We start from the raw sequence: 15,118 nt of genomic DNA on the forward strand, positions 1-15,118 counted from the left end.
AGCGTCGATTTTATTCTCGGGAATAGAAAAAAGTCTGCCGGGGCCAAGTCGAGGCTCTAGGGGGGCTGAGGCAGCGTTGCCGCCTTGTGCTGGGCAAAACATCGGGGTCCTCATTCACATGATGAAGAAGATCGTACCGGTTGGCCTTTTCCTCCTCTGACAACACTCCCGGCACCAACTTCGCGCACGTTTTCCTCATGGATAAGTTTTCTGTCACGATCTCAAAATCTTGGGTTTGAGGAATGCTCAAGTCATCAGCAATCATTCTGATACTCATTCTACGATCAATGTTAAGTAAATGTTTCACTCGCTGCACATTTTCGTTGATCTTGCTGGTCGAAGGGCGTCTGGAGCGGTCGTCTTCCTCCACTCTTTCCTGACCTTCTCGGAACAGCTTGTGCCACTCAAAAAATACCTGATCTACCCATGAAAGCGTCACCCTAGGCCTCCTTAATCACGCTGTTAGTCTGTTTGCCCGTTTTACCAAGATTTACTCAAAATTTGATCGCGTATCGCTGATCCAGTAAACGCTCGACGATTCTGCGTGACGAGACGTCTCGGCAGTCGGCCGAGAGCCGACTGCCGATTTTCCCCAGCATTCCCAATATCCCCCTTCAACGATCCTGTACGCGCAGACCACCTCTCGTCCGCCCGTTCGCCCAGGAAAAAAACAGTCCTACTACTTTCAGAACAGACCCTGTATGTTAAAAAACATGTATAAAATTATGCATTTTCAGCACCAAAAAAAGTCGCAATTGGCAGGCAACGTCCATCATAGATGCACACTGAGGCTCGTTTCATAGCAGAAGGTGATAAGTGAAAGTGATAAATACGATACAGACAAAATAAGTAGGTATTATTTGGTTTGGTTTTATGGGGTTTATAGGTATTATTTAAGCTAACAATAAGGACAAAGATATCCTGTCAGTGAAAGATAAAAGCACTCGAAGACGATGTAACCAACACCTCAATAATCTTGGCATATAAGATAAAACAATAGGCGAAACAAGACCAGAAGCGAACTATGCGGATCAGTCAGTACTAAATAGAGCAAGCATTTTCTGCATCCTGAGTTCTTTTCGGAAATTCGTCTTGTGAAAGACAGATTTCATTTCATTTATTGATCCCTTAAAGGCCCGAAGGCATTACATAAGGGGGGGGGGGGGGGCATATTTGTTTACAACAGATTTCATTTCATTTATTGATCCCTTAAAGGCCCGAAGGCATTACATAAGGGGGGGCATATTTGTTATATTTGTTTACAAGAATTGTATTGTAACTGAATTGTACTGTAGGATATTGTAAGATATTGTAAGAATGAACAAGAACAGGTGAAATGGTGTCCAGCACGTACAGGCTGTTTCACAGTTAGAGGGAAATTCGGAGCGCGTGGCCTCGCGCTGCGGCGAGCGCTGGAATCGCGCCCCGCTGGGAAGTTCGCGCAAGTGCAGTCTGCGCTGGCGGCTGAGGGGCGGAGTCTATCCGCGTCGTATGCCACGGAGCGGTTGCGCTCCGTAATGAATGGCTATATCACAAGACTACCGATAAGAAACGACCGCCAACTATTTTGAACAGTACTGAGTTCAGAAATGCTGCCTGCGCTTGCGCAGAATAATGCCTCCCGCTAGGGCGAAAACAATGAGATGACATCTACTATTTTTTAAAGAACGCTGAGTCACCGCCGCCTTCATCAGTCTCATCGATTTTTACGTGCTGAAAATAAACAAGGCATTTACCGATTCTCTTTACGCTTCTAGGCCGTGCGAAATATGCATTGTCTTTGGGGCCGTCGTGAACAAGGCCAACTCCGGAGCATGACGTTTATACTTCCTCACCGGCAGCTACATGCTGTCCGGGGCAGTCAACTGCTGTCAAGGGGCATCACTTTCTGAGCATATTCTGTAAACATGATTCCATAATATTAATTTGTTTTGCTGTGTCTGATCCATACGGACGTACGGGATTGGTTTTACCTTCAGTGATTAGTTTCTCTTTCGCGCTCCAAATAATAGAGCGCCAAATTTGTCGTCTTCACGCTGCGTTTTTAGAACTGAACAATATCAGTACTGCGTCTAGGAACGAAAATGTAAAAATGAAGCTTGCTGCGAAGGGCAGCTTATACAAGAGCATTACTGGCAGTCAAGGCTCAGAGGTTGGCTCGGCAAAACCTTTCTTTTGGTCTATAAGCCCAGTTGCTACAAAAACCTATGATAGCCGTCGCCCTGTCCTTGTAACCCACCTCTTTTTCGACCGAGCGGAGCGCACCCGTGCCGTAGCAGATGACGGGGCGAGACTCCGCCTCTTAGCCGTCAGCGCATGCGCGAGCTTTCCAGAGGGACGCGCTTCAGAGCACGCCGCATCACGAAGACACGCCCTCTGCATTTCTCTCTAACTGTGAAACAGCCTGTACATGACCGGCCTTATCTGCAGGCCACCAGCATCACAGTCACTACCCTTACTCAGTTCACGGAAGAGCTGTGGAATTTCAAGTCTATTTCTAGGCTTCAAAAATATCTATTCTGTGTAGGGAGAATCAATGAAATTGCTGGCGTTCAGTCTGGCAGTTTGGTGACAAACACTGGTGAAATGGTCGTTAAATCAACCGGGAAGCACGTGTGCAGAGATTTCCGCACAGTTGTTCCATCTGATTGTCTGCTAGATGGTTATACGAGAGTAGGCGTCATCGTTTTACAAAATTTTGGCATATTGAAGGGTTCGTTTCAAAATATGAACTTCGAGCCGAACGTAGCTTTTTTCCAAACCGGGTCCGAAAGGACTTAAAATTCCCCATTCACCAAGATGTTTGCAACTAATAAGCCTGTTAAAATGCTTACTTTTTTTCTTTTTTTCTTGAAATAGGTAATTCGTGATCCACTGTACACGAATTCGTGAGGCGTGGGACTTCCTGCAACTGAAGGAAAACTTTTCTTATAATAAGTACTAAAAATGTCAATGAATAGGTCGTACGCAGTGTCCGCGCATCAATAAGCATACTTGAGTCAATTTTACACAGTTCTTCATGAAAGCGGCCAAGGTTATCACTGGTGATTGCTTGAAATCGAGGAGGAGGGTGATTTTCTATATTTTTCTTAAAGTTTCAAGCTGAAAAAAATTGCCGTGTAGCCACTCATATGAAGTGAAAGAACACCAGATTTGATATCAGCCTGACCGCAATTATTGATGAGCATGACGGAAGCTGTTCGCTACCGGCACGTATGTCATAGCGAGCACCTCTTTCGATCTCTTTGTCTGCTAGACGGTTATACGAGAGTAGCCGTTATCATTTTGGAAATTTTATTACCTGATTTGGCACAAATGAAGTAAAAGTGTAAGTAAAGCAAGAAGGAAATTTAGTGGCAATATTTTTCTCTATTTGTTTTCCTTCACTCCTCCCATTGTCCTCAGCTACTAACCCTGCTAGCATGGCCTCTTGTGGCGCCCAGCTGTCACCACTATCTTAACGATGGCGTCGGGAGTGTGGAAGCTAACGCCCGAGTCACTATAGTCACCGATTGTTAGTCACAGTTTCCTTAGCTTCAAAAATATTTTCATTTTTTCGAGTGCAAATTTCTTTTCTTTACCATTTTAGGCTCTTCTGGCACTAAGGCGAATCGCCGATTTCTGTACGGCTGAAGAGCATGAAGAACGGAAAAGTGAAACCAGTTCGTTTCCATCGACGAAACCCGGTATTTGCTTCAAGCAAAAGCAATTTCATATGGCTCCGGTCTTGTCAATCGTCGTTAACGTTCGGCGCTTTTTTATCTATTTATTTATTTAAAATACTCCTGAACCACTCATGCACTGCAGCAGAATTGTGCTCACAATATCAAAGAAATCATTCCAAATAATAGAAATATCAATGTTATTTACAGCTGCGCTACCAAAAACCGAAAATATTCAGCAGTGTTCGTCCATGCTTAAAATGAATGAGAGCGTCCCATTTTCAAAATACAGTGAAACGGTCAAAAAGCTTCACATCAGCCCCAGGAGCATGCGGTTTACAGTACAGCCAACAGAACCGTTCGACCGGAGGCGCTCTTTCTAGGACTCAACTTGGCGCCGACATCGTCTGAACAGCTTATTTTACGCTTATCATTAAGAAAATTTGTTAATGTTGAATGGGCTTAAACACATGAAAGCAGCAAAGACCGTAATGAATCATGCACTTAAGCACTCCATGTAGCAGAGTGCAACAAAACGTAATGTGCTCGGGCCATTTGGAATATTACACAACGCTCGAGTTTAGACCGTTTAGTATTGTGCTTGTTTTGGAAATTAAGAGTGTGCTTTTAAAAAGTTGTTGATCGCATTTATTCTACAATGTGTTTCACCTGAGATAATCTACAACTACAAAAAAGGCTTTTTTAATTCGGAAAGCACTTTTTTCCGCATAGCATTGACAGCGGTGTAGCGCATTAGATTACCCCTCAGCCATTCTAACTAGTAGAGTGGTTAAGTATTACTAAACAATTTACTTCAACGAATATTGTTAGTCTTCCTAATACTGAGAGGCGTGTTGCGTAACGTGAGTATGAATCATATCAATTTTAACATTTCAAAGCGCAGTTGCTGTTGCCTAACAGATTTTGCCTACATCGCGCCAAAAGACATGTTGTTTCGAACAGTTTGCATGCACAGCAATCCATACATTCGACGTAATTTGTCGAAATGGCGAATAATTTGTTGGGTACAGCACCGAGTGTAACTTCATTTCCACAAGTCTAAAAAATTATATGGACAACACCTGCGCTGGGCTACATGCCTGTCAAAGCTAAGGGGATAATTGTAATCGAGAGAAGTTAACTATTCAGTATTAGATAAGTAGCCAACTAGTTACCACATTTTATCGGTATTTCGATGGGCGACACGGCTCACAATGCTATGAGGAAAAAAGCACTATTCTAACTGGAAATGTCTCTCTTTAAAAATTGCAGAACACCTTAGATGAAACTCCTGACATATACCTGCATGCCTTGACTTTTACTAAATGCCGATTATGCACCAAGAGCATTGGTAATCTGCTTGTGTTTTCAATACATGGTATATACAGGCTGTGTTTTTAACCGTTTACATATTTTTAAAAAGAAGGCGCTGATAGTATCGTGAATGCCGCCTTCATGGAATGTGAATTCAGCTCAGCGAACACAAGATAAGGAAAGAGCTGTCAAAGTTACTAGCCAAATATCGTTCATTATTTTTTTAACTCTTCACTTTAAGCTACATATTGCAATCGCAATTTTGGAGATTGCTATGATTCCAAGAAATATAAATTGCAGCATGACACTAAGTGCGACCGGTATTGAGATATTCGTGATTGAATTTTTAGCCTCGTCGGATCCCTTTCGGGAACGGACGCTCAGAGTTTGAATCTTTAGTCTTCAATATTGCGATTGCGACATGCAGCGTAAAGTGAAGAGTTGAAAAGATAACGAAATGTGGCTAATTAATAAATAAATTTGACCCCTATGTTCTTGTGTCCGCCGAGCCGAATACATTCCGTGAAGGCGGAATTCACCTTTTCATTTTAAATCTGCAAACCGTTAAAAAAAACACCCTGAACACTATAGTAACGTGCGCGGCATCATCAAGAGGCTGATTAAATACATTTCCTCGGTTAGCTGATCACACTCTTTACCTTAAGAGCTGCCACATTGGCGTCGCGACACTGTTTTTGTTTATGCAAAGCTCGGGCATGGCATACCGCGGTTGGGTAAGCTTCAAACAAACAAACAAAAACCTTTCGTAAAGGTCAGGAGCGACATCTCTTGACATAGAAAGAGAACGGGCGAGGCGGTGCACTCCTGCGGTGGTGTCCATGGAAAAATAGCGACAGTGCGGAGAAGCATGCTTCTTGATGGGAATTAAGTAGTGCGCAGCTTTCACTTTGGCCGAAGAAAAGATTACGTGCTTGAATAACAACCAAATTTATGCGATTACTGTGATAAATAATCCTCTTTAGAGCGGTTCCTATTCGGCCGTCTGCTTCCATCCTTCATACACTTCAACCTGCGCTGCCATGCAGAGAATGGTGCTGAAGTTTTCGACTTCTCTGTCGGTCCGCCGTCGTCGTAGAGACGCAGCTACTGGACACATTCTCACCAAATCGTTAAAGTGTCGCGCCGAGAGGTACTTAAAGTAAATCACTTTTAAACCCAACCCTTTTTTGGAAACTCTAGTGCGAACAGGTGATTGGTTGTGGCGTGAAATACAAAGAAAAACCTAGCTTTGGTGCAGTGCCAACCTCATTTAGGCGTAATGATGCTTTGTTTTATTCACGGCAAAGAAACCACCTAGCGACATTTTCGAAAACCTAGAATATTCACCGGACAAAGCGTATAAAGAAATACTGCCCATGGTGCTGACTTCCAGGAACCGTGCAGATGCGCCAGTGCTCGTTTTCATGGCCCCTTTCTGATAATGCGGACTCAGTGCCGCAGCTCACGGACGTCAACCTTGACATTCAGCCTGGGTCCCTAATCGGCGTTGTTGGCTTCGTCGGGAGCGGTAAATCGTCCCTGCTGGCTGCGCTTCTGGGAGACATGAATCTCATTAAAGGCGACGTCAGCTGCACGGTACGTGTACTCTAGTTCATTTGGCCAGGCTTAATTAGTGCACTTATTATTATTTGACCGATTTATATCCGAAGAAAAAATATAACAACACCGCCATAGAATAAGGACGACTGACCAGCGCTAAGTGAATCATGAAACCACACCTCTGAAATCACATCTGTTCATGTAAGACGTAAGATTCTCCGCCTATTTTTCCTTCAGCAAATAATTTATGGCAGACTAGGCATTTCTCTCACCCCTTACGCATATTTTTCAGAAACGCGTCGAACCCGTCATTATCATGATCATTATCACGATCACGATCTGGACCGTTACCGACTGGAATGCCCTGCCTGAGAATGTGATATTCGCTTGGGACTTTCTGGAGGCATTTCATTGTATATTATTGATGCTGCATACGTCTATTCTTCCTTTATCCCTGATTGTTGCTCTTGTATCTGATGTTTTCTCTTTTTGCACTCCCTGATTGGACCTACGAAAAAGGTAGGAATTATCACGTAAATATATAAAAATGAATACAGTAATGCTGGTGCAACGGGTAAAGATACGTGTATTGTGTTTATAATACTGACGAATTACACGGAGTGTGTAATGCATCCAAAATATGCGGGCATAGGCTAGCTGTTCTCATTGGACACCACGTTTGCGGGCAGTGTCTCGAGCATGTGCTCACTGTGAACTCCTCTGACATCACTCCTCTGACATCAACTTCAACTGCTACACTCCATTAGGCATTACAAATGCGGCCTTCTGTCGGTAACGCTCATCCTCTTCAATCCTCCAGTAAACACTATTCAAATCGGAGGACGAATAATAGAGGGCATGACGGATAGAGCAGAGGGCGTTGTCTAGCGAGGTAGCTATACACAGCCTTCTTGGCCACGCTTTTGAGTCGCCTGTATTCTATGCGGAACCGAAGTGTACCTTGTTTTTTCTTGACCAGCAATAGGACTGTAGAATTGTTGGATGACATTTCGCACACTTGTTCCTATATGACTTCACTTTCCTTCAAGGAAACAAGGTACGTCGGTTGGCGAGTCAGATGCGTTCCTTCCTCGGCAGCCATTCTGTGCTTGGCAACTCGCGTCTGGCGAACTCGGATTGTCGTCGCCAAACAGTCGTGGTACCGATGGAAAAGAGAGAGCACAAGCGCGCTTAGGGCGGCTCAAGGTTGGGATCAATGGTCAGTGGCAACACCGTAGGGTCGAGACCCGGTAGGATCTCCTCCCCGGGATGCGCAACAGCCTCGCAAACGTCGCTAATTTTGTCCACTTAAGCTATAAATGCACCTTTCGTTAGGTGCTGTGGCTCGTTCGGAAAATGGTCACGAAGGTGTTGGCACACCCGCGTTGAGCATTTGCTATCCCTCGCGTAACACCAATGCCCCACGTAACATCTGGACACTGCCTTCCACTACGCCTTGGCCACATGCGGTTGAATCGGCTCTGAACGGCAGGAAGACTGTCGCCAACGAAGGCAACAACACATCGTCGCCATCAACTAGCAGTGCCATGCTGGTCGCACAAGGGAGGTATTAGCGAAGAAGAACGGGCTCGGCGGGTCAACTTGTTCCGCTCGACGTCGGTTACGGTGCCAAATTCACGGATAAAGTCCATGCCAAGAATAATATGCTTGGATGAATTCTTCAAAATCACTAATTTGGCTGCATGCCTCTCACCGTGAATATTTACGCGGGCAGTACAATTGTCAACAGGTTTCCCGAGGTGACCTCCCACGTTGTGTATTAGCGGGCCGTCCCACTTTGTGGTAACCTTGCAAAGCCGGGGAGAGAAGTTTCGCTGACGACCGTATAGTCGGCGCCTCTGTCGACGAGCGCCGTTATGTTGCGACCGTCGGTAAGGTCGCTTGCATTGCTAGCAGACAGAAAACTGTTTTCGTTTGCAAGGGTGTCATCGTTCGGGCTGGAACATTTCGATGTACGCGGAGGCTCCTTGCTTCGCCCGACTCCAGAAACCCCCACTAGCCGTCGCCGCACTTAATGTTCCTTAAGCGGCGGCCGGCGAGGGAATGGCGACCGGGATACACGATGTGGAGGTGGCCCGGACGATAGAGGTGGCACCGGCAACGCCAAAAGTAGTCCCGTATCTCTAGGGGCTGTTCACTGCAGCGGGGCAGCGGATCAGACCGGTGGAAACCTCTACAGACATTGCGATGTATGTGGTCCGGCTCACCGCAGCGGAAACATAACGGCCTCCGGTCGGCAGTCATCCAGATTTCTCTTTTCCTGCGGTACAAGCAACCCAGGGTGTGCTTCTGACTGCGGCAGGGACTCGCTGCGTCAAGGGCTGGAATCGGCAGAGCGCTGGTACTGTCGATGGATGGAATGCGGACTACGGTCGGCAGCGGCACAGCTCACAGCTGTCTTTTCGTCTGCAGGTGCAGTTGTGACGACTTCATGTGCAAGCGCGTGCGGTAGTTCTCCCCGAACAGCCGTCGCGATGTAGGTAGATGCAGACTTCTCAGAAGCTGGGAATAGTCGTTTCAGATCTTCGCAGACGACTTCGCGGATTATTTCTAGAATGTCGGCGATGCCATCACCGCTTCGGCCAGACGATGCAACGCTTAAAATGAGAAAGGCGCTCAATCGCTGAAAGTAACTGCTGAAAGTAATTTGTTCTCGTGGCCAATGCGCGTTCGATGTTAGTCGCTTCGGCGACGAATTCGGCTGCTGTAGTTGGAGGATTGCGTATGAAGCTTCCAAAGATGTCATTCCGGGTACCCCTCATCAAGGCCCGTACCTTTTTATCTTCAGTAGTCCGACGGTCAACACGGGCGCTCCGGTAGACACGTCCTCGATGAAGCTTTTAACGCTCTAGGATGGGCCCTGGATACGAGCCTGGAGCACATCATCAGCATGCAATCGCCAGTGCCGGTTCGCTAACGTGCGTACAAGTTCGCGTTTGCTCGTGTCCAATGACGCCAGCGATGCCTCATGATTCTTCAACCAGTCCTTTGCGGTTGCATCGAAGGAGAAGTAGAGGTTCTAAAGGTATTGGTCAGGTTTCCAGCCGTTATGTCGAGCTACCCGTTTATAGTGCTGAATCCAGTATTCAACATTGTCAAGGCCAACACCACGGAACGGCGCCGAGAGTCCTTGGGCTCACAGGCACGCAGACGTCTTCTACGCAGCCGCGGGGTTGATTTGTTGGAACTGGGAAGCCATGGTTACGTTTCTTCTAGATGACCTCGGCCCCTCGGGCAAGATCCCGAATTCTGGCGCTTAGCCTTGTTGACGTCGGCTAGCGCCAATATCAACTTCTGCTGAGGGCTTCAGAAAACCCGACGGCCAGGACTTAACAGTGCGATCGAATTTCGAGGTAGGGTCCGCTACATTAGCGCCGCACCTAACAACTCCACAAAATGCCAAGGCTCGGCGTAGAGGCGGCCGGCGAGAACAAATCAAAGGAGGAGCTAAAATTCAGGGGGGCACTTTGTTGGCCTAAAGTGCGGTGAGGCGGAAGGAATCCGTAAACGCGGTGTTGCTGCTTGTGTCACTGATCAGTGGTTAAGATGTTAAGCTTCGCCTGCAAGAGTGGAACGCGACAGCGTCTTGCAACGCTGCCAGGGAGTCCACAGAAAGCCATCGCCCGTTCGGCTTTACGCCTTGCTCGTGGGTAAATTGTTTTTTGAGGAAAGGAAATGAATCTCTCTCGCATATATCGGTGGACACCTGAACCTCGCCATTGGGAAGAGAGGAAGATGGGAGTGAACTAAGGCACCGTATTCACTAAACGCGCTTTTGTCCATTCCAAACCGTCGAGCTGGCATGGCGGAGTGATTAGCATGCTCGTCTCGCACTCCGGAGACCCTGGTTCGATTCCTCAACTCGAACAATTTCCTACTCGGTTTTATTTATTTATTTGGTTTCACTATGAAGGTTAATTAGGCTAATTGATTAATTAATTAAACTAGGTCCCGCTTACTTGGAGCATCACTATACCACCCCTTTAATTGGTTGCATGGTTACTAGCCAAAGTACTATTGGCCCCGCTTGAAATTCGCGCATTGTGACATCGCGAATATTTCGACCAATTGAAAAGCGTGACATTTCTGTCGACATATCTTGCTTACAACAATGAGGCATTAAAGGCTTCCGCCTTAAAATCAGCGGAGTTGTTCTTCCTGTTCTTCTTCTCCCTCAGCCTCTAGCAGCAACATTGTCGTCGGCACACTGTGATCGCTGTTCGTCTTTTTCTCTTTCCATTGCCACAGTATCGTCGAACTCGCGACTATAGCCATGATTGGATTTGACCTTGGCCATACATGCTATGGCATAGTTGTGGACGGCACTCCATACGGTGTTTTAAGCACAGAGGCTTTTTGTCGTTCAATTTTAGTCATTTTCCGGCGGCAATGAATGATCCTGTTATACCTGAAGTAGGTGCGGCTATTTGTCGTAACGAATAACGCATTTAGCGTTATTCGTCTTGTCGGAAAAGTGTTTAAAAAAAACAGCCGCTTTGTTGATTGCCGAGCATTAAATGTTTAGAAGCTTCGAACGGAAATACTCTGCGTGCCGAATAATACAGTAGGTTTGATGCACGGATTACGCGAAGAAATCTTCCCCACAGTCGTCAACCACCAGGGAGAACACATAACGAGCCTCATCGCCAGGGCATCAAATGTAGCAGAGGCGGAGGAGACCATCAAAGCTGAAAGAGAGCAAGCAGAAGCTATCCTTCGCAAAGCGTACAAGATAGCCTTACATCTACCAAGGAACACGTCCAACGAGAAGCTAATGCAACTAGGGCTAAACAACACTTTTGAAGAGCTCAGTGAATGCCAAATAAAGGCACAACTTCAAAGACTCAGCGACACAAGAACCGGACGAGCACTTCTGACTAGGTTGGCTCGGGAGACGGAGAACCATAACAACAACAGGGCAAACATACCAGACGCACTAAGAACAAACATAAGCGTACAACCCTTCCCCCGCAACATGGACCCAAACCTCCATGCCAGCAGGAGGAGAGCCAGGGCAGAATACTATGAAAAAACAATAGGGCACAGGGACAGCACGGTATACACCGACGCTTCCCCGTACTATGGTGAACGAGGAAATAAAATGGCGGCGGTAGTCGTCAACCACCAGGGAGAACACATAACGAGCCTCACGGCCAGGGCATCAAATGTAGCAGAGGCGGAGGAGATAGCGATAGCCCTAGCAATGAGGGAGGGGGATAGAAAGGGGAGACCCTTGAATATCTTAACAGACTCACAAGAAGCGTGTCGAAACTACACAAAAGGAAGGGTAGGCAAAACGACACTCAGGATCCTCAGCGAGGGGACACCCTCGGGGAGGAGAGAGAAACATAACATAATTTGGATACCAGGCCACGCGGGGGTCTGGGGCAACGAAAGGGCGGACGAACTAGCTCGAGGGCTTACTATCCGAGCTGGGGGGTCACAAGCCCCGGAGGAGCTCTGGACTAGCCTAGGGGCTGGGTACTCTGAAACACTAAGTTTATACAGGGGGCTAAGATACAAATACCCCCCACCACACAAAGAGCTAAGCAAGGAAGAAGCCGCAAAATGGCGGAAGCTACAGACAGGCTCCTTCCCCAACTTATATATACTAAGCAAGATGTTCCCGACACAATACCGCGCCACATGCCCTTGGTGCGAAGCGAGGCCAACACTATACCACATAACATGGGAATGCGATAGAAACATATCGTTCCACAAACACGACTCACCAAGTGCGGAGCAATGGGAGAGCCGGCTCACCAGCTTCGAGCTAGAGGCCCAAAGGGCACTCATAGCACACGCAAGCGAGGTGGCCAGACTCAGTGGAGCCCTGGACTAGGGGACCACCCAAGGCTAAGGAGGCAACCTCAAGACTTGAAGAGAAGACTTGAAGAAGACCTCCACCGCAGGCTAAATCTTAGAAATCAATAAAGTTTCTACTCACTCACTCACTCCGCGCGGGTCTTCAAATCCTGCATTTTCGTCTTCAGCGGCCGCACACAATAGCATTGCGATACGCTCTTCGTGCAGTACTTGTGTATAACACGCCTTCGACCACTGAGGTTTATGTTACAAAGTTCACCTATAATATTTTGGGCTCTCATTCTCACTCTTCTATCGGTGTCCGTTTCCATCCTTTATAAGCTTTTGCCCATGGTGCATGGTAACAGGGCGCTGGCCACAAAGTCGGCGATGAATTTAACGCAGTAGTCGTTCGGTATAATGTTGTTACGCGCTTGCGGTTCGTATAATCTAATTGCAACGTGCAGCTGTAACTTTTAAAATTGCTTCGCGTTATGGTCTCCATAATTAACGTTTTTAGGCGAAGTGAAAAATAAAATTCAGCAGAGTCACTTAAGACGGCTTAAGTTTGAAAATACCAAAGCATTAAAGTTACGAGTCATGCTACGAGCCGAATGATTATGTGTGATAAGTAATGACTATGAATAACATTCATGACCATGAATACTTAGTACAAGATCTATATACTTTACATTACGTTACTTGTAAAGTGACGATTCATTTTACATCAAAAGTGGTGCTGACTCGTGCGTCATCACCATAACTTGCCTATATACTACACTAATTGCAAAGTGCCGAATAATGCTATGTTGGAGAATGATTGATTCATGACTAAGATTACGCATCATGGCTACGAGTACTTTGTACAAACTCTATACACCTCACATTACCTTGTAAACTGCTGAGTCGTGATTCAGCACAGAATGAATGTGAGCCCTTAGTCATTGCTATGGCAAGCAGTCATGTCTTTGATATTTCATTGTACATTACGTTTCATCTTTCATTACTACACATGACAGAAGCCAACAGCCACAGAAACCATGGGGCACAGGGGACTTTTAATTTTTATTTATTTATTCTGTGATGTTGATCAGTTTAAAATATTACTGAATATGTTATCGCTTAAAGTAATTGATTGGAAAAGCAGAAGAAAAAACAACCACATGCCGCCGGTGGGATCCGAACCCACGACCTCCGAATTACGCGCCCGGTGCTCTACCTCTGAGCTACGGCGACGGCTGTCAAATCTTCTACTTTCGGGGGTATTTATGTTTGCAAGTAACCTAACCTTGACAGTGTTCATCAGCGCCACCCACGTTCATAAGCGGCGGACGTAGAATGTCCTGATTTACCGCATGTGTGACGTAGAACGTCATCGAACGGAGAGGGTGGAAGCTCCGTGAGAACCCTCTTATGCTTCCTATGGCGTCAAGGCTGCCAGAACCGAGACCCTCGCTAAGCAATTAAGCAAACAAGGGAAGGGATATGAGGGGCTCGTTACAAATATGACTGAAGCCAACAGCCACAGAAACCAAGGGGCACAGGGGATTTTTAATTTTTATTTATTTATTTTGTGATGTTGATCAGTTTTTAGAATATTACTGAATATGTTATCGCTTAAAGTAATTGATTGGAAAAGCAGAAGAAAAAACAACCACATGCCGCTGGTGGGATCCGAACCCCCGACCTCCGAATTACGCGTCGGGTGCTCTACCTCTGAGCTACGGCGACGGCTGTCAAATCTTCTACTTTTGGGGGTATTTATGTTTACAAGTAACCTAACCTTAAGAGTGTTCATCAGCGCCACCCACGTTCATAAGCGGCGGACGTAGAACGTCCTGATTTACCGCATGTGTGACGTAGAACGTCATCGAACGGAGAGGGTGGAAGCTGCGTGAGAACCCTCTTATGCTTCCTATGGCGTCAAGGCTACCAGAACCGAGACCCTCGCTAAGCAATTAAGCAAACAAGGGAAGGGGAATGAGGGGCTCGTTATAAATATGACAGAAGCCAACAGCCACAGAAACCAAGGGGCACAGGGGATTTTTAATTTTTATTTATTTATTTTGTGATGTTGATCAGTTTAGAATATTACTGAATATGTTATCACTTAAAGTAATTGATTAGAAAAGCAGAAGAAAAACAACCACATGCCGCCGGTGGGATCCCAACTCACGACCTCCGAATTACGCGTCCGGTGCTCTACCTCTGAGCTACGGATCCCACCGGCGGCATGTGGGTTTTTTTTCTTCTGCTTTTCTAATCAATTACTTTAAGCGATAACATATTCAGTAATATTCTAAACTGATCAACATCACAAAATAAATAAATAAAAATTAAAAGCCCCTGTGCCCCTTGGTTTCTGTGGCTGTTGGCTCCTGTTACTACACGTGTGCGTTTGCATTTGTTATTTCGTACACCTACGTTCTAACATCCTCCAAATTTCGGGATAATGCTAATGAAACATATAACACTTTCCCACTAATATGTCCTGCCTTTTCCTAAATTAACTATGCCACGGTACTAGCTTCTCAGCGGTATAATAGATCCCTTACGGTCCCCCTGAAGACCGAAAGGAATCGAAGGGTGAGGAAAGCGGTTCTCTTTGCCTCACAATCTATAACGCTTGATGGTCGTCAGAAGTGCTCCGCCATGCGGCTAAGACACAAACTCCGCGGCCTGTTCACTTTTCGCAAACGGCAGGCTATTAATCCCGTAGTGCCCGAAGTATCGCTCGAAATACAGTGCGTGAAAAT

At 46.2% G+C, this 15,118-nt stretch overlaps 1 protein-coding gene across 1 annotated transcript in view; it reads left to right on the plus strand.

The window, feature by feature from the left end:
• LOC149337314 (multidrug resistance protein mrp-7-like) overlaps positions 1 to 15,118 on the plus strand; it is a 170,448-nt gene that overhangs the window by 104,783 nt on the left and 50,547 nt on the right. The window contains exons 13-14 of the mRNA XM_089553414.1: positions 3,590 to 3,686; positions 6,370 to 6,572. Of these exons, the coding sequence (XP_089409540.1) occupies positions 3,590 to 3,686; positions 6,370 to 6,572 (300 nt within the window). The remainder of the gene's footprint in view (positions 1 to 3,589; positions 3,687 to 6,369; positions 6,573 to 15,118) is intronic.

Source organism: Amblyomma mixtum, chromosome 7 (assembly GCF_055824585.1).
Source record: "Amblyomma mixtum isolate Tamu chromosome 7, ASM5582458v1, whole genome shotgun sequence".
NCBI lineage: Eukaryota > Metazoa > Arthropoda > Arachnida > Ixodida > Ixodidae > Amblyomma > Amblyomma mixtum.